General features: G+C 43.3%; 1 protein-coding gene across 1 annotated transcript; it reads left to right on the top strand.

Moving 5' to 3' along the window:
- Window positions 1-17,715: 17,715 nt before the first annotated feature.
- LOC147848165 (RPM1-interacting protein 4-like) lies at window positions 17,716-20,507 on the top strand. Its single transcript, XM_087338633.1, has 4 exons — window positions 17,716-17,851; window positions 19,145-19,672; window positions 19,771-20,001; window positions 20,316-20,507. Exons 1-4 carry the CDS (start codon window positions 17,846-17,848, stop codon window positions 20,358-20,360), a joined length of 810 nt encoding a protein of 269 aa, XP_087194759.1. The 5' UTR covers window positions 17,716-17,845; the 3' UTR covers window positions 20,361-20,507.
- Window positions 20,508-20,947: the final 440 nt, after the last annotated feature.

The raw sequence follows: 20,947 nt of genomic DNA, 5'->3' as shown, positions 1-20,947 counted from the left end.
AGCAGCAGAGGAGCACAAACGTAGACAGGCGATTGAAGATCAGCAGATGCGAGCCCACGCACACAGAGACTCCTCATACACAACCCTCACCAGCGCTCACCGACCTCGACGAAGCCATGGACTGCCAAGCACTCTCTGAAGCAGCCAAGAAGTGGCTAAGGCAACACGGGTTAGAAGGTTTCCTCACAATCATGGAGGCGCCACCACACCGGGAGGCAGAGAAGATAGTCAAAGAAATCGACACGAAGCTAATCACGGAGGAGGCCATCCATGCGTTGATTGGCCTTCCGGAGGGGGGCATCTTCACGATCGACAACCCTACCTTGGAGCAGCTCCGAAAATATTTTGGGGAATACTCTTTGGCAAGCAAGGCCTACCGGACACAGGGCGGCGAAGATCCACTCTTTCGAGAGATTGCCCGTGTGCTCCATGAATTTGGACATGTATACCCTCGACCCCCGTGCATCCCCCAAAATCGGGCCGGCTTAATCATAGCCACATATGAAGGCGTGAAGGTGGACTGGGCAGTACTGATTGCGAATGGCCTCTGTGCGGCCATCGACTCTGTCAGAGGCAAAGAGGGTCGGAAGATATGGACGGTAGTGGCGCAATGGCTCACCCTATTGGCGCCACCTATCGAGCCCGTCAAGACCACGAAGCGAGGAAGAACAACCGAAGGCACCCCGAAAACGGCCTCGAAACGGCAGCAACTATTGGCTTCTAAGGCAACCAAAGGGAAGGCAGCCGACACAGACCAAGCGGCAAAGGAGTGCGCCAATAGGAAGCGGCAAGCGGAAACGCAAGAGGAGCCACCGGTACGGCCAATCAAGATCAAGCTTAGCCGACCGGTTCAACAAGCGTCGGACCCCTTGGTAGTGAAAATCAACATCGGGACTCAGGAGGAGGAAGTGGAGGAGGAACCATTAGAGCACCTCCAACGGCACCAGAAGGCAAGCACCTCCGAACATGTCGAGGAGCGTTCGGACCCAAAGAAGGATGGAACGCCTGTACCCCGCACTAAGCAACCCGCACCAAGGATGGAACCGGAACCGGTCCGGACAGAACCGGTCACAGAGCTCCCTGCACAACAACCTCTACCGACGGGTCAGGATACGGCAAGACCCGAAATGCAAGCGCCAGAAGTACAGTTGCCTACCCCACCAGCAAGCCAAGAGCATTCAGAGGCGGAGCGGCCAACAGAGCCGCAACCAGAAAAGTGGTCACTAACAAGAGCCAGAGTTGCAGCTCGACGCAACCGGACAAAACCGACCACTAGCTAGCGACACCAACAGCCAACCCTTTGGGCAGACGCAACAACAGGGCACCGGCAGCCAATGGCTCTGGTGGATTGGAGATTGCCGGAGTGGTACACTACATAGAGGCGGAAGAGAAAGCGTAGATGGACTGGTTGCTCGTCACAACCGGAGAACTAGAGACGGCCCGGTCAAGGATCCGGAGCCTAGAACAAGACTTGGACCTGGCCACAGAAGAATTGGCCAAAATGGCCTTAACCGGACCACAGCTCCAAGCACCGGTGACTCCGGTAGATGTACAGAATAAAGAAGCATCGGCACCTGTACATAGCAATAAGACCCCGGAGACGGAACCAGTCCCGGAGATAATGGCGGCGCAAGCAAAAGAGCTTGCTGAATTAAGAGATGAGCTGGCTGCACAGGAAGCATTACGCACCCGAGAGCGGGACTTGAAGAAAGCGGCAGAAGAAGAGCAACGAAAGACTGCTGAGAACCTCCGCCGGGCAGAAGAGAATCTGCGGAAAGTGCATCAGGCCTATGATCAGTTGAAGGAGGAGAAAGAGAAGGGGTTGCAAGAAAAGGAGAAGCTGCGACGGATGGCGGAAATAGAGATCGAAAGACTTAAAGAAGAACTGCGTGAACAGAAGGATCGGGAAGACCGCGCTCGCCGGCAACTCAACCAAAAGCTGAAGCAGAAGACTGATGATTTTGAGCACCTACACCAGGACTACAAGCACCTGGATACGGAGCACGAGAAACAGCAGGAGAAGATGGTTGAGCTCCTGCAGGAGGTGCATCGAGTTGAGACGGCGCTAGCGGAGGAATGGGCTGAAAGAACCACGTTGTTGGAGGAAGCCGCGCAAGAACGGATGGAACTGCATAAACAACATTATGAAGAGAAGGAAAGAGCGGCGATGTTCTTGCAAAGGCTGTAGAACACCTATCAAACCCAATTGTCACATTACCGGGAGCAGGAGGTGGATACGGTGGCACTGATCAAGCAGTTGAAGGACGAACGGCAAGCCGCGGAGGACAAATCGAAGATGGGATTGGAGCGGATCCAGTTCATTGTCCAGGCATGGAGGAACAAGACCAAACGCTTGATTGACGAAAGCTCCGTGCAATGGTGGGACAAATGGGCAAAGCACACAACCGAGCTCCAGTTGCTACGGGCGGACGTAGAAAACCGGCAGAGGGATGGCAACGATTGCTACATGCTAACAAAGGAGGACTTCACTGTCGTACGAGATGAGTTAGCCGAATATTTTGTAACTCTGGCGGAGGAGCAGTCAGCAGTGGTCCGGCAACTTGTAGCACAACTAGATGATGATCGACTGGATGCTCAAATCCAGTTTGAGAGCTATGAGTGGACCAGGCTATGGAGAGAAGAAGCAAAGCAGGCGGCGACCGTCAACCTCAGCAATGAGGAGCCATCATCGGAGCAAGGACTGGATGGAGACAAGGCCGGGGCGAGTCAACCGGAGTCAATTCCAGCGGAGCAGCTAATAGAGGAATCACCGCCACAACCGCCAGTACCAGGAGCCGAACTGGCGCCCTCTCAGGAGCAACAATCGGAGGAGCCGCAACCACAATAGCAACAGCTGCAACAACAGCCACAGAGTTCCGAACAACCATTGGATACCTTGGAGCAGAGTATTCTGGATATCTTGGACGAAGGCTAAGGGCCGGATAGTGGAATTCGACATACAAGGTACGGTCCCACGGGCGTGCCATGTGTTACCCGGCCGACAAAGGAGTAAAGACCAGAATGTGAAAGGGATGGCTATTCGAAATATATTTTAATTAAGTAGAGTAGATTATAATTATGTAGTGAACGGATGGACCGGAATCGGTATGCCGATCCGGATCCGGACCGGTTCCGAACAGGTGCCAGTTGGCATCGTTTTGTACGTAGCACCGGTGACCTATATAAAGGTCTGGTTACAATGTAAAACTTTCACGAAGAATTAATATAAGCTTCTTGTTTTATCTTCATGTATTGATTACCGTTCTTTATTAATTGTGATATCTTACGCGTGTATTAAGTGAATGGCTTATTGCTAAGTAGCCAATTAAGTCGAATTAATCGTTGTGTCTTAAGTTATCTCGCCATAACACCCCTTTAGTGAAGTGTCTTCCAGAGACACCCTGTGTTAGGCCATTGTCTGGCCCTAAGGATTAACAGATCGGAGATAGATTCGGAAATAATCTATCTCATTTATTCCTTCATGCTTAATTTATAGTTCATATAGAGATACCTATTTGGGTTGGTTTGGCTGCCAACTAAGGTTAATGTGCTTGCTAATCTTTGGGTAGTTACTAAAGGTGGTGCAAATCTAGGTAGGTCAATTAGGTGGATCATGGTAACAACACAATATCATTATTATCAAGAATTTTATCGGTATTATCTCTATATTTCATATACATGTCAAGCAAAACAATTACGAGAATATTGAAGTTCCTAGTTTTGATTATTGTTACAATCCAAAGTGAGACTTAAAATAGAGTTTGCTTCAATAGCCATCAACCAATCATGTCTTTCGAGTCTAGAGACATTGACAAAGAAATACTATAATGCCAACATATGTAATGTGCATAGATGAATATGGTGGTTCTTATTTGGAGGATTTCTTTTAGAAAATCTTTGTAAAAGGTTTCTAAAGGATTTCACATATGATATATTATTTCTTAGCATATTTAAATACTTCATTAGAAGTCAATGGTAGGTTTTTTGTGCAACCAAAAGCCAAAGGGTTTATTATTTAGGTGCTTCTTGTGAAAAGTTTATGATTGAATCTCCATTATATATTAGTTTCTATAAATTATGTCAATTATAGAATGTTTTGTAGAAGTTAAAAGTACAAAATAGATCAATTAATAAAGTTTAAGAAATTTTTAAATTGATGGAAGTTTTATTACAATTAGGATGTTTAAGCATGAATATGTAGGAAGTGTGCCCATGGTTTATAGTAAGTGGTGATATGTATGATGCTATGTATAAACCTTACAATGACATCAAGATGTAACAATTATTGCCTTATATCAACATAAATGTCATGCAATGGTAATGCTCAAACATTTCTGTACCAAGAAGGCAAACCCTAAGATATGATTTGTATCTTTCAATGCTAAATCTATTTCTTGGGGAATTCTACTTTGTATGCTATGCATTTTGTTAAGAATCAAGCTCAACATAGTGCAACGTGTGAACACACCTTTTGAGAATCTATGATTACTCAAAGGTCAAGAGTCACACCACTACTCTCTACACATTAAATATGTGTCATAGAATCATATTCTATGAGACATAACTAATGAGTTACATATTGCCCATGACTATGAGTCTTCACATTCCCCAAGAGAGAGTGGTGGTTATAGTTAGTTAATGAAGAGAGAGGGTAACTATATATAAAGCACCCTCATCATACTTCATACTAAGTCGGTTGTGACTCCTTGTAATACCACATTTTGTATTTGCTATTCTACTTATGAATATACACCTTCTTGAGTATTCCTTTTTCTATTTATATTGTGTTCTCTCTTCTCTCCTCTAATTTCTCTCACACTTACACATAACACACATCTTTTCTGCTACACAAGAATCATACCCGATTCTTTACATGGTATCAGAGCGGTTTGGTAGCTCGATCTAGCCCATCCGCGTGTATTGTGCTCTACACCGACGTTCAAGAAAAACCAACTCATCGCTATCGTAGTGCAACTACATAGCTCATGTTCGAGAGAGAAGGAAAAGAAGAAAGAAAGCTTCATCGACAATGAATACTCAAATGGGGAGCGTTCTCCCTAGCGAGAAGCTAGATCGAAACAACTTTGCATCTTGGGAGTACAAGATGCACCAACCTTGTCGGCCAAGCCTATTGGGGTTACATCAAAGGAGCACAAGAAAACCTACCCGACCCGAAAGACGCCGATTATGCCGAGTGATGTATTGCTTCGCGACATGTGTTCACGACCACATGTTCGGGTACATTTGAGAAGCCGAGACGCCAAAGGAAGCGTGGGAGAATCTACGAAAGATTTTCACCGCAAACACAACCGCGAGAAAGCTTCAACTCCGCCAAGAGTTGAACAACAACCAACAAAGGGATATGTCCATCACAAGCTACACCTTGAAGATCAATGAGCTTTGCGACTCACTCGGCTCGATAAGCGTCAATGTGGACGATGATGTGATGGTGCAAATATACCTCGGCAGCGTTGCACCACAGGTCGGCGTGATGAGGACCATCGTATTAGCACAAGAGAATCCACCCTCCTTCTTCGATCTTCAATCCATGTTGTTGGTCGAAGAAAACCATGTTCGAACAAGGAGCAATGCCTCGGAAGGCCACATGCTTTACTCACACTCGGACGGAGGAAGAGGATGCGACCGTGCAAAAAGAGGCCGATTTGGCCAAGGATGAGGCGGACGAGGCCCGACTTACGAAAAAACTCGCAATTTTGGCATCAAGACAGAAGTCATCGAGGAACCTTCGGAAGAAGGGTGAGCTTTCATTCCAGTCTGAGCCGACAAAACTCGTTCGAAGGTGGATATTGCGGAAAAATCGGTCACCACGAAGAAGAGTGTCGTGAGAGGATGCGCAAGTCGGCTTCCACTAGGTGACAACTCACCAATTACGCCACCAACTCCGACTATGATGATCGTGGCAGAATGTTCATGATGAGACATAGAGCAAATTCTATGTCAGCTTCTACTTCAATTAGTGCCTCCGATCCAGAAGACGTATGGTTCGTCGACTCCGGTGCCTCGAACCATATGATGTCTCATCAAGAATGGTTCTGAGAACTTTGAGAGCCGGAACGACACTGCTATGTCGAAACCGAAGACGACACCACGCATCCAATTTGACACATCAGCAATGTCCCATTCAGCAAATGTTGTCCGCCGGAATAGTAACCGACGGACAAGAGCACAGGAATAGGGAATAGTATAAGATTGTATCACATGTAACGGTTCATGCGGGAAGCGTGAATGATTAAAAGACCCTGCGTATATAAAGGGAAGAAAACCTCTGATAGAGGTAGCGTGTAATTTTGGAATGTAAAGAAGCGTATCGTAATAGAATTCTATCTTCTCTTATATCTGTGTATAGCTACGGCTAATCTACTGTGTGTCTGTAACACCTGAGAGTGTAGAAGTAAGCCACAGTGAGTGTGTATCCACTGTTAAGGAGCTCAGTTGTAGCCGTCTCCCTTATACGTTGCTAGGTTACGGGGAACATTCCCCTACGTATTACGCACAGACGCTACCGTTCGTTGTCACACAGTCACTTGGAGGTCTAGGTCGAAGAACTGACCGTAGACCATATTTCTAATTGGTAACACTTTTGGCATGCTTGTTGATCTGTGTCTTCTCACGGACGAACAACAACGAATGGATGTTTAGCCGTAGATGCCCCAGAGAACCAACACGACTAGACTGGCCAATCACACGATCCATCACACGCCAGGTAGAGGACCACGCACGGGAGAAGCCTTGCCTCAGCGACCTCAACACTACTTGTCGTGGTCACAAAGGTGATTTTCCGCTCTCCAAATACCTCGACGATATGCGGGGAGCACGCTCACCACAATAGCACTGTGGTCTTTCCCGACCTGCCGTAGCCCCTACCATGGCCTTTGCCTATCCCCGCTTTAACAGCGAAACCGATGCCGCAACTCATATTCGCATGTTCCTCAATGTTTGGAATGCAAACCACATGGCGCAGAGCATTTCTGAGGCGGTAGCGCACCAACCCAAAATGATGGAGTTCGGGTTAACATTGGATGGGCGAGCGGCATTTTGGCATTCACAAATGGATTTCCCAGCAATCACGACCTTCGACCAGCTGCAGTCCGCCTTTTTGCATGTTCTTCCATCGGAGGGTTCCACAACGCGAAATTCTCAAACAATTCTACACAATTAAGCAGCTGCCGATCGAGACGATCGCCGGCTTCAGCCTACTTTTCCAAAATTTACGGCGGAAACTAGAACGGAGCCTCACGAAGGACGAGGCTCGGGAGATATTTCTGGCAGCATTACACCGACCCATACAGACAACGCTCAACAACAATAACGTGAAAGGGGAAACGGCAGATATGGTCATTGAACGAGCGTTCCAGCTCGAGCTGGACAGGAAAGATGGGCGGAGATTAGTTAAATACGTACCCACGGTGGTAGAGACAACGACCGAAGGCGATGGCTCCGCAGCTATGGAGCACAACACCACCTTCGAAATCATCCGGGAGCCACGGCCTATCATTACGGCCTAGTCACAACGAGGGAAAGCCGTATTAACGGCGGAAAGTGAGGTTTTGGCATATCCGGATATCTCGGACACGGCCCATGAGTTCAGCGCCCTCTTGCAGTTCAGAACCTCTTTTGAGCTCATGGAATTCTTGGCAACACAACAGATAAAGGCCTCACAACGAATGGCCGAGGAGCACGCGGAGCGCTAGATGATCGAGCACACCTTAACACAAACGGCGGAGAGCGACGATGAGGACCAGTTAGCCAGAGTCGGTAGACAGAGGAACACCGGTATACGCCGAGTGGGGATGGGGCTACCCCCATTAAACACGGCCCTAGTCGAAGTCCATAGGGAACGGGCAAAGGTCAACACGGGCGCCAAGGAGATGGCCATTAAAAATAAGAATGTCTAGAAGAAGGTGAAACTGACCCAAGCCGAGCTACAAAAAGCCAACAAACGCATCGCGGAGTTGGAAACTAACGTGACTACGGCGCAACAGCCAACTCCACCACCAAACCATGCCATCAAAACCTTGAAGGAAGAGATTGAGGCTCAGACCGCCATTGCCTCAAAAGCAAAAAGGGTCGTACAACTAGTGGAATCAGAAATTGACCGCCTTCGCGCTGAACTTCGCCAATCCTCAGACAGGGAAAAGGACATTCGGGCCAACGGCCAAAAGGCAATAAGAGCCCTTGAAGAGAAACTCGTTGCGGAGGCAGCACAGCACACCCAGACAAAAGAAGAAAACGCTCAATTACAGGAAGAAGCGAAGAAATCGGAGGCGGCAATCGCAGGACTCCGGACCTTATTGGAGAAAAAGAAGGTATGGTTCGACGAGCAACTGGTGGGCAAATAGGAAAGAAGGCATCAACTTGAAATCCGCCTAAACAATGAAATGGGGAAATTAGAAGAAATCCATGCAAAGGAATCCCAGTTATGGGCGGGCCTGAAGAGCACGTACGAAGAAGTGGCGGTAGTTAGTCAGCAAGAAATTGCAAACCTCAAGAAGTCAATGAAAGAAGCACGCAACCGTTGCCAGGCCATCATAGACAACGTGTGTATCCTTCTACAAATGAATCGGGAGAGGTTCACAGCACAATTGAAAACGGCGCTAGACAAGCCCAAGCAGCGGAATTGTACGCGTATCGTGCAGACTAGGAGAACCGGTGAAAAGTCGACCGAGGTTTCTATAAACTTAATGAGGAGAGCATTGCGGCAGTACGCAAGGACCTAGCACAGGACTATCGCGCGTTAACGGACCAACATTCTGAAGAACTCGCACAACTATTACATGATTTTGGTGAAAGCCAGGAGGAGCTGTTTTCACCAGATCACACAAGCCAGTAGCACGCGAACAAATGAGGAATCCATCGCAACACCAATTCCGGACACTGCCGAAGAAGAGGAACCTCAGGTCAGGTCACCAGAAATTACAACTACGGTGAACAGTGCGGAACGACGAGCGGAGTCCCCCACATTACGAGACAGCGAAACCGCTGCCCAAGAGGAACCCCATCTACCGGAGCATACGCTATCGACCAACCACACAGGGAACGTTGCGAACCAAGCGGAACCGCAACCCCACTCCCCAGAGTGTACAACGACGGTCGACACCACGGAGGAAGGGACGGATGAGACAGAGCCGTGATCGACCGCAAGCCCGCTGACGGCTGAGCCCAACCCCCTAGCCCAAGAAGAGCCCATAAAACCCGAACCGCCCACATAGGACGATCGCGACACCAGGAGAAGCCCTCCCGACCAAACAGGGGAACCACACCACGATGCACCTACTGGCCCTACATCGTCCCTGGACGCGGACACCATAGCAAAGCCAAACATCCGGGCCATTTTGGAAGAAGATTAACGGGATGGGTCCGACGTGCCATAGCACTGTCCCACAAGCGTGCCAGGTGTTGTCCACCGGAATAGTAACCGACGGACAAGAGCGCAGGAATAGGGAATAGTATAAGATTGTAACGCATGTAACGGTTCACACGGGAAGCGTGAACGGCTAAAAGACCATGCGTATATAAAGGGTAGAAAACTTCTGATAGAGGTAGCATGTAATTTTGGAATGTAAAGAAGCATATCGTAATAGAATTCTATCTTCTCTGATATCTGTGTATAGCTACGACTAATCTATTGTGTGTCTGTAACACCTGAGAGTGTAGAAGTAAGCCACGGTGAGTGTGTAGCCACTGTTAAGGAGCTCAGTTGTAGCCGTCTCCCTTATATGCTGCTAGGTTACGGGAAACATTCCCCTACGTATTACGCACAGATGCTACCGTTCGTTGTCACACAATCACTTGGAGGTCTAGGTCAAAGGACTGACCGTAAACCGTGTTCCTAATCGGTAACAGCAAAGAGGGTAACCAAACTTTTATTAAAAATGTCTTGCATGTACCAACCATTATGAAGAATTTGGTCTCCGTCGGCCAAATTGTTGAGCAAGGGATGCAAGTACAATTTAATCAAGGTGGTTGCTTTATCGAAAAAGAGGGCCGACTTATTGCTCGCGGACGAAGAGAGGGCCAAATATTCATTCTCAACTCGCACGAGATGAAATCGACCATGTTTGCAAAGGGCATGAAAGCCAATTCTAACATAGAGTTATGGCATAAGCGGATGGACCATATCAACCTCCAAAAGCAAGGCAATGCAATCGAAAGGAGTTGTCATCGGGCTCCCAACATTCACGGAAAAAGGGATTGAAGGCGTGTGTGCCGCTTGCCAATTCGGCAAGCAACATCGACACCCATTTCTGAATAAGCGAAATGTGAGCAAAGGCGTACTCGACGTAATTCATTCCGATGTATGGGGTCTGGTTCAAACAGCTACATTTGGCGGATGCCGATACTACGTGGCCTTCTCCAAGCACACCTGGATCTACCCCATGCAGCAAAAGAGCGAAGTGTTCAGACATATACGATGTCTTCGGTCAGATGGAGGAAAAGAGTACTTTGACGAATTTATGGGGCGTATCTCCGAAAGGAATGAATCCAACGAGAATTCTCGTGCCGACACACTCCTCAACAAAACGGTGTAGCTGAACGAAAGAATCAGCACATCCTCGAAGTAGCATGGGCCATGATGAACGAAAAGCATCTACCAAATTTGTATTGGGCAGAAGCGGCCAGCATAGCCTATACCTCATGAATCGGTGTACGACATCAGGTGTGCACAAACTTACTCCGCACGAGAAGTTTTTCGGAAAGAAGTCGGACCTATCACATGTTCGGATATTCGGCTCCATTGTGTACGTGCACATCCCCAACGAGAAGCGACAAAAGCTCGACCCAAAGTCAAAGAAATGTATCCTCATAGGATACTCACTGGAGCAAAAGGGGTACAAGTGCTATAACCCCTCAACTCGAAAATCTCGAATAAGTCGAGACGTTGTTTTCGACTCGTAGCAAAAGGATACGCACAGACGCATGGAGTCGACTACGAAGATACATTTACCCTGGTGGCAAAGATGACAACTATGCGGACCATGATCGCACTCGCAACGGTGAAAGGGTGGCACCTCCACCAAATGGACGTCAAGAACACCTTTCTTCAAGGCGAATTAGAAGAGGAGGTGTACATGGTACAACCACCCGGCTTCGAATCTAGCATTCATTCGAAAGCCGTATGCCAACTCAAGAAGCCTCTCTACGGCCTCAAGCAAGCACCACATGTTTGGCATTCGAAGATTATGCAATATCTTCATCAAATTGGCTTTCGAATGTCGAAATCCAACAACTCCCTCTATGTACGAAACGACTCTAGAAGCTCGATTGTCATCATCCTATATGTGGATGATCTGGTCATTGGAGGAGAAAGTTTAGTCAACATCAACAAGGTGAAATCCCTCCTCTCCAACAAATTCGAGATGACAGACATGAAGGAACTTCATTACTTCCTAGGCATCGAAGTAATTTGGATTCCGACCGGCATTATGATCTCTCAATGGCACTACATTCTCAACTTACTATACAAGTTCGAGATGATAGAGTGCAAATTTGTGTCAACCCCTCTCGATCGAAACCTCAAACTAGATGTCGACTCCGGCACAGACGAGTGTGAGCCAACTCAATATCGACAACTGATCGAGAGCCTCATCTATCTCACGATCACGCAACCCAACCTCAACTATCCGGTTGGCCTCCTTAGCCAATTCATGCAAACTCTGCGAGATATCCATTTCGATTGCGTTAAGTGAGTATTACGATACATGAGCAACACAATGGATTATGACATCCTTTACTCATCGGCCACACCAATTCGACTCGAAGGTACACCGACTAGGCCGACTACAAAGCCGATCGACGATCAACCTCTGGTTTTGTCTTCTCCCTTGGCAGCGGAGCAATTTCGTGGAGTAGCAAGAAGCAACCAATCGTAGCTCTTTCGAGTACGGAGACCGAATACAAGGGCGCAGCCATAGTTGCATGTGAAGTCGTATGGCTCAAGAGGATTTTGAAGGATATGGGCGTTCCCATCAAGGATCTGACACCCATTTACTACGACAACATGAGCAGTATATATCTGGCTCGGAACCCGATGTTCCACGCACGCACAAAGCATATTGAAGTGCACTACCACTTCATTCAAGAGCGTTTTCAGGCCGGAGATGTCGATCTTCTACACATCAACACGAATCTTCAAACATCCGACATCTTCACCAAGGCCCTAGGAGCCGACAAGCTTCGGCAATTCATGTCTGACCTTGGATTGACGATCCCTGACTTGCCAAGCTTGAGGGGGAGTACAAGAGAGAACCAGATACCATCCGAACCAAGTATGAGCCGAAGTGGACACCAGAGATCGTCCGAAGCAGACATCAACCGAAAGGAACCGACCCGAGTTGAGCTTGAGGGGGCATGTTGAGAATCAAGCTCAACATAGTGCAACGTGTGAACACACCTTTTGAGAATCTATGATTACTCAAAGGTCAAGAGTCACACCACTACTCTCTACACATTAACTATGTGTCATAGAATCATATTCTATTCCCCATAACTATGAGTCTTCACATTCCCCAAGAGAGTGGTGGTTGTAGTTAGTTAATGAAGAGAGAGGGTGACTATATGTATATAAAACACCCTCATCATACTTCATACTAAGCCGGTTGTGACTCCTTGTAATGCTACATTTTGTATTTGCTATTCTACTTGTGAATATACAGCTTCTTCTTGGGTATTCCTTTTTCTATCTATCTTGTGTTCTCTCTTCTCTCCTCTAATTCCTCTCACACTTACACATAACACACATCTCTTCCGCTACACAAGAATCATACCCGATTCTTTACACATTTCAATGTTTGCTTACAAGATCAACTCAAGTTTTGGCATGATGGAAGTAATAAGTCAAGTGTTCCATTTTGTAAACTTGAGATAAAAGTTGTGTATGTTAGCTTATCATGGGCAAAACGTTGTGTATGGTAGTTCATTTTGTGTAGTGTATGGGTTTTAATATATGTGCATTAGATTTTCTAATTATATGTCTTTAGTTATTGTAATAAACTCTTGGAGTGTATAAGTTCTGAGTTATATATATGTCAATTTATTCTAGTACATCTACACTCAAAATAATATACCAAGTTGTTAGACTTGAAAATAAGGTGCCTTTGCACATAGCCAATTCATAAACTATGGCATCTATGTTAAACCAAAATTTGGATGTATTAACTTATACATCATATAATAGATACGAGAGTTTCAACATCCTCACAAATAGCTTGTGGATTTCAATTTTCAACACATATAAGTTGGAGCCTCAAATCTTGAGCAATGGGTTCATTGTTGTGCTCATTATAAGAAAGCGACCAATTGCTCCTAAAATGGCTTTACAGTTCTTATCCATTGCACTAGGAATGAAAAAGGTAACATTTCTCATCAAAAGGCAATGTTGATATAAAGGTACCTTCATTATTAACCTATGAATGCTAGACATGATTGCGTGGCCCTTTGGCATTGCTTAAAAAAAGTATTTTCGTTGGTTGTGGAGAGATGATGGAGCAATTGACCTATATCCCATTTAGTGGTGCTCACACAAGTGGTTGATGTATGACCCATTTTGTTGTACTTGAAAGAGGCACAACCTTTGTCCTCTAGCTTTGGTTTGGAACCTAGGCATGGATCAATGGATATCATTGTCAGCTTTTTATATTGAAATAAGCATCAAACTAAAGAAAATAAATAATATATAATATATATGGTTGTCAATTGAACTATATAGCATGCATGGTGAGGTATTATTATGATCAAAACTAATAATAAGAAATGAAATAAAATATTAGGAAAAGAATGGATTAAGGTTGCATAATCATACTAAGGCTCCCAAAGAAATGGGAAGAGACAAAAACAAAGCCTTACCACCTCTCATTCCATTGAGTATGAACTTATATTATACCTTGGGAGTCAAGTAGACTATCGGTTCGAAAAACAAGGGCTTTGACTCACCAACATAGGCTTTGAAATGTATTGAAGAGGTAGCTGATCTCCTTCATATAGTTGAGCTCATTGGTCTCCCAATTTGCCATGTCCCATGTCATTATGGGTTAGTCCCAACTTAGTTTGGAAACTAACTGTAATTCAAGACGAGAACATCCTAGTCAGAGGTGAACCGAACCTTCATGGTTTGCTACAACTTATTTCCATTTTGCATGATGATTTGATGAACACAATATATAAGAACAAGTATATGGACTAGAAAACAACTTACATATTACAATAAATCAATAAATACAAACCAATGAATGCAACTACATCTTTTTTGGGAGTCAAATGCATCACGATTCACAATAAATAATTGACAATCATTTATAAAATTCTCGTTAAAATATGCAAATTATTTGATCACAACAAGTTTAACTCATTTTATTAGTTTATAGAATCTCAATTACATTAAATAAGCAAGGCAATATCCATTTTATACTCTTGGGGTTTCTCATAATGCCAAAACTACCCCTAGTCACACTCATGTCAACATGCACTGTTTTGATCTTATGGAAAATACTAAGGGTATATCATGTACGAGGGAGGGGTACTTATAATATTTTTCCTTTAATTGATGCAAGATAAGCATAGAAATCAATTGAATGGCGAAAATAGGGGTTGAATACCATTGTTCATGAGGAACTCTTTATGCATATGAAAAGGGATTGCAGTTGTCAATATAGATTTTGATAGTGAGAGTTTAGATAATTATTCAAGCTAAAATAATCAGAATTGGTTACATCCTTAAAATCTTGGCCGTATTCGAAGTCTAGCAATAGTGCACCATATTGTACGAGGGGGAAAAGGGGAACTCACACATGCAAATATTCCCTTTAAATGTGCCAACGGTTTACAATGTTCATGGGGTTGATATTCATTTATGTATACAGGTAAGCTCATCTTAACATCATAAAGTTTAGAGTTGCAACTTGTCCCACGATCAACCATATTGTGATGCGCTTACCTATTCAAAATATTTTTGTACTTATTTCTTCAAAAAAAGTGTGGGGCTTGCATTAAATGTGGGGTTCTTTTTACTATGGTGTGTGACAGTAGCAACTTCCCTAGGTCGAGTATGTATCATCACATTTTATGGCATAACGTACTTGTTCATTCTAAGCAAATAAACTGAGAAGTAAAAACTAGAGTTTGGTGGGAGTTGGAGCTTGGCGTCACACTGTTCTTATTAAATCCTCGGCTTTCCCTTATTAAATTCTCTCTCTCTCACACACACACACGTGCGCGTGCGCGCACGCAGGAGCACACAATTATATTAATTGGAAGTAAAAACACAACTTATTAGCTTGCTCTACCTCTATGGGTAGAGGGACATCATGTAAAGCCATTAGAAAACATGAATATGCGTTTGAGGAAATGATCACCACATGCTCCTTTATCCAAACTTTGCACATGAGAATGCCTTTCAACTTCTTAACATATGCTTTCACCCCATTTCTATCATCCAACATGAAAGCATTACACATATTTCAATTGTGCTACAACCCCCAATATTGTAAGAATTGGAACAAGGCCTCTCCAACTCATCATTTTGACCATTTTAGACATACTCAAGAAAAACCCATTATTGAGGTCTCACGTACAACGGGATAAAACTAGCTAAATCTTTGATAAATACTCCACATTTATGAGTTGTAGGTCATTTAATGAACCTATATGTATGACATGTCTTCCAATGGAATGGTGCAAAAGGAGTATGCATTTGACCCCATTCCTTGTTTGCTTGTGTCTCAACCTAATGGGAGCCCACCAATCATGATTCTCCATATTAATACCTTTGTGCAAATTTGTAAATGGGAATGTTAACCACATTACATTATTTGCCACCTCTCTCTCTCTCTCTCATCATCATCATCATCATCTCTCACACCACTTTTCATGTGTTCATTTATTCGTCATTATTTGTTAAATGTTAATGCCAAGAAATGTACATATTCAAAGCTATTTCCTTTATTCAAGATGTCTATCTTGCACATCTACGGTGCCATATTCTTAAGAATTGATCTCATCTTTCATTCAATTATCTTCACTGCTCGTAGTAATCATTTGTTACAATGGGATGGTTGAGTCAAGAACAAACAAGACATTACATGTTGATCATATGCATGATTTTTGAAACAAGCTTACATATTTTTGTTTTATAAGCAGTATTCCCCAACAAAGTTGTCTAATTATGTTATGTAAGTACAAAAACCCAACAAGTTTCACAAAATGAGTTTAATTACCGAACCATAATTCAATTATGAAGTGTAAGGTTTTACAATAAAGGTTCAAAGAGGCATCACAAATAAACAATAGACTAGCCTTGTTCATAAAAAAAAAACAGAGCATAATTGCAACCAACAACTACGTGAAGGAAATGACTGGCCATTAACTAATCTAGCAAAATAAGTGGTGGTGGTAAAAAGAGCAAATAGCTTTTCAAACTAATCTTCTTTAGAAAATAGTAGAATTCCCTCGTGAATATACTTTGGACATGAAAAAAAAGGAATGAAGTATGTGTAGTTCCCAATAGCAACCAACATCATGACAACGACAACAACACGTCTACAAACGTGTAATTATGGTCTTTGGTCAACGAACTAATCCAACGAAAGAATTGCTAAGGGTAAAAGAAGACGCATTTCACAACATATGATGGTCCCTAGGTTGCCCGAAACCTACAAAATGTTTGTTGGTGCGACTTAATGTGATACAAAACAAAGTGCAACCCAACATAAACTTACAACACATGGGCCAAATGACCAAATTGATGTACATAGGAGCAAAAAAATGACGACAAGAAGAAGAGGAAGAAGCAACACGTGAAGAGAAGGAACAGAGTTCAACAACGAGTGTAATAGATGAGGTTGAGGATTCAAGAGACAAACATGAGCACCTCACCACACCGCACAACCTGCCACCACTACCAGCCATCGGGGACACTTGTACATATATGGACCAGGGAGATAAAAACAACGGCCACAACAACAGGTGTGTGTAAATGAATGGCACTCTAGTGTGGTTCCCATGAAAGAAGGCCTTAAAAAGGTAAAGAGAAGGAAGGGGTGATAACTCTAAGTGCGTATGTATGTATATATTTATTATGTATGCATGTATGCATGTATGTGTATTGGCCAATGGCCATTGTATGTATGGGTGGGTGGGTGTTCACAAGAGAGAAAAGACAAGCCATTTAACACACACCCCCCCCCCCCCCCCCCCCCCCCAAAAAAAAAAAAAAAAAAAAAAAAACAAACAAATAAATAAATTTGGGTGGTTTTCATTTCAAGCGGTTTTCTATACTCCCCTACCCAAAAAGACACAAAAGGTTGTTTTTTTTGGAAGGTGGTTTCTGCCCTGCCCTGTTTGTTATTGGTATGTATGTATGTATGTATGTATGTACATACATACTTCAAAGCCCCCCCCCCCCGCACGTGCGGACCTCCCTCTCTGCTTGCTCCTCCTGCTCTTTTCTGGTTTTGCTCTTCTTCTTCATCTTCATTCCAGTGAAGTGGGTCGCCTCTGTGAAGTAGTAGAAGACGTGAGAGAGATATGGCTATGGCTATGGCTATGGCTATGCCTACCCTCCCCACCTCCTCTGTATTATTCATCCCGCCCTACTACAAACCTCCTCATCACAAATCGCCTTAAGTTCCATCCTTCATCGCCACCACCACTTCGTCTCTCATCCATCATCCATCATCCATCATCCATCATCCTTCATCCTTTCATTATCTTCATCCTTCATCCTTCGTCAATCAGCATCATTATCATCGATTTGCTAATCAATCATCCATTGCCGATCATCTTCTCTCTCCTTCATCACAACCTCCGTTTTCAGTAACAGCGCAAGCCAGCCATGCCGGTGAGTTTTAGTTTGATGGCCTTAGAAAATTAGCATTTTGACCCCTTAGTGTTGCTTTCTTTTTGTAGCCCTGTTTCTGCTCTACTCTAATCTTAATTTCTGTATGTTTTATACGATATGCTCACCCTCGTTTCTTTGGATTTAATTTAAGACAATCTAAGCGACTTTCACATGTACAAGAAGGCATGCAAGAACGCTATCTTTGTGTCAGTTTTTGGAAGTATTGTGATCAAAGAGTGAGTGACACAGACTATCGCAAAGTAGTAATGAAGACGCTTGAGTACTTTGTTTTGTGTCGGATTCTGGTTGTATATGATCAAAGAGTGTGTGAATCAGGAACCATCAGAATCATGAGCTGCTTAAGAAGGAACAAGATGTCATTGCATCGTTTTGGACAGAGCATTTTCAAGTGGAAAATCAATCTTTTTTGTGGTGACAATGGTCTGTTGTGATCAGTATGTAATAGGAGGCCATTATAATCATTCACTAAATTCGGAGCTTTTTGGGAGCATGTGGACTTATAAATATCTATGGGTTTTTTTAGTGAGTTGAAGAACAGGCTCACGAACTCTTGGCAATGCTTTTAACAAGGCTAAATATGAGTCTTAAAAGAACAATGTCAATCATTCGACTCTCTTTTAGGACGTGTTCGAAGTCCGGTATTGTTGTGTGGTGCGAGATGTGAAAATGAGCCAATTTGATGGAAAGTAATTCGTGATGAAGATAAGAGTATCCATCCATAGGTTTCTCTGTCATATGTAGCTCTCGACAAACATAATGGATGTACTACTATATCGACCATTCGGGGCATGCATCCCTAGCAATTTGTCTGTGCCGTTGTTTCAATGGTGTTTGCACAAGGGAAGAAATTTTGGTACCACCATCTGAAGAATATAAGTTTGTGATAACATGGCTTTTGACTAGTTTTTCCCTCACATTTCATCATCATCTTTTTTGTGAACTTGGAAATATGCCATACGAAAGAGCTTTTCTTGGACATTCCATTTGTATCATTTGCAATCTTTTCCCAAGGTAGTGTGTTGTCAGCATGGAATCTTGTGACACATCACATAAAGGCAAGACCCATTGCCTAACTAACGTTTTACTTATTTTCTTTTCTCATTGAGTATGGCCCTGGATTATGTCCTGTATGTGTTCTTGCATTTAGATCACTTCTGGTTGCATACATATATAGTTAGTGGCAGTACATATAACTTGAAAGTGCTTGTTTCTGTGAGAGTGACATGCCAAATTTTTTGATTTGTTTTTCCTTCTTCCTTTGTCACATAGCAGTGGCCAGATGTCACAGTCCCAAAGTTCGGGAACTGGGATGAAAATGGTGACTACAGCATTGTTTTCGATAAAGCCCGAGCTGATAAAGAGAGGTTTTTTCCTACGTACAAAGAAGATCACAAAGATGCTTCAACACATCAACAACATAAAGTTGATGTTCCTGACCCAACAGCTGCAAGAGTACTACATCAAGCATCATCACATAATAAGACTCGAACTACTACAGAACATGGATATAATGCGGTTGATATGCCATCTGGTGGAAAAAAAATATTAGGAGATCATCATAGAATCAATAACATTCATGGAAATCACTGGCCCTCGTTGGGTAATGGGTCTACTTACAATAATAATATACCGATCTCGTCTTTGGATCAACAACAGCCTAGAACAAGAGGGATACAACATACAAAACCAGCGATTTTATTTGGAACTGGAAGACAGCATTTTGTTGATGGGATTCCATCATCTGCAACGATCTCTAGATCGCAACGAAGCCATGAAGGATCAGGAAGAGCTAGTGATCCGGTAGAGAAGATTTACTTATACAAAAAAATTGAGTGAAAACAAATCAAAAGAACAGATTCTAATAGCTCATTTTATTCCTTCTTTATTTTGTAAAAAAGGTTCCTTTCCAGCCTGAGAAAGGTTCTGTTTTGCCGAAATTTGGTGATTGGGATGCTTCTAATGCAACATCTGGGGAAGGTTTTACAGTGATTTTTAACCGAGCACGTGACGAGAAGAAGTCACAATTCACACCAGAAAGCACATCAAAACCTGTCTCTCCTTTACGAGGACAAGGAGACGAAGATTTATACCAAAACCGAAGATCTCCCAACGTGAAGAAAAAAGGAAAGGTAAGAAATGGTAAAATACCAAATCATATTTGTTTTGATCGAAATGACATTGTGTTACTATAAAGAAGCTATAGATAATTCTTTTCCCTCAGATTTTATATAAAACTCGGAAGAAATCAGTTAATTCTTCTCTCTTAGATTTAATATAAGAAGTCGGAAGAAATTGAGATATTGCCACTAGCGACATAACATCCAGACCTTTTTTTTTGCTGAGCGTCTCACCTAAATTCATACTCTAACTCGGCGTATTTTTGCTGTCGTTGATTGTATCAAGAGACACATGAAACTGATGGATTCTTCTTTGGATTTTGTAGGGATGGTTTAACACCTTTTGTTGCATTGATCCCACTCAGCAATGACAGGATCCATCTACCATTTTTTCACTTATTTATTTCGTGTTCACGAAATATGTTGTTACAAATATGCCTTTCCCACATGTTTTTTCATGTTCATGAGATGTGTTATAAATATGATATCATTATCAATATGATCTGTCTTCCTTTTTACATGCTTTTTCATGTTCATGAGTTTTGTTGTTTGAAAACAGAGTTCCCTTGATTAATTGATTTGAAACAACAGCAGGTATTGCAGTTACAACCTTCACAAGGAATGAATTTATGAGAGCAATGTTAAAAGTAATTCTCTTTTCTCCCCCTTCCATATCAATGTCAAACCTTGTTATTTTCAATCGGAGCCTTTTTCTTTTCTTTTTGAATGATGTGAATTGCAATATTCAGCAAATGATTAATTTTCTCTCTCAGAGTGTTGATGCTATAGAACATAAGAGCTAAGTTAATATTTTCCTCTCTAAGAAGTTTATATGGTTATTGAGGCTGGGGATAATGTTGTTTCACTAAGTTTGCTATGGGTGCTTTCCCCGGATGATTGAGAATGATCGTTGAAAATCAACTGCTATCGCTACATGGAATTTAGTTACTTCAATGTA

Source organism: Azolla caroliniana, unplaced genomic scaffold (genome assembly GCF_043228905.1).
Source record: "Azolla caroliniana isolate FFs.n. ecotype wild unplaced genomic scaffold, voAzoCaro1.0.p SCAF_490, whole genome shotgun sequence".
Classification (NCBI taxonomy): Eukaryota; Viridiplantae; Streptophyta; class Polypodiopsida; order Salviniales; family Salviniaceae; genus Azolla; species Azolla caroliniana.
Note: the sequence above shows the minus strand (reverse complement) of the source record. Positions and strands in the feature narration are given on the sequence as shown.

Bases quoted from the DNA above. Each gene is read 5' to 3' on its own strand.
- LOC147848165 (XM_087338633.1), top strand. The intron at 19,673-19,770 runs GTAGAGAAGATT...TTTGTAAAAAAG, and splicing joins CAGGAAGAGCTAGTGATCCG to GTTCCTTTCCAGCCTGAGAA. The intron at 20,002-20,315 runs GTAAGAAATGGT...TGGATTTTGTAG, and splicing joins ACGTGAAGAAAAAAGGAAAG to GGATGGTTTAACACCTTTTG.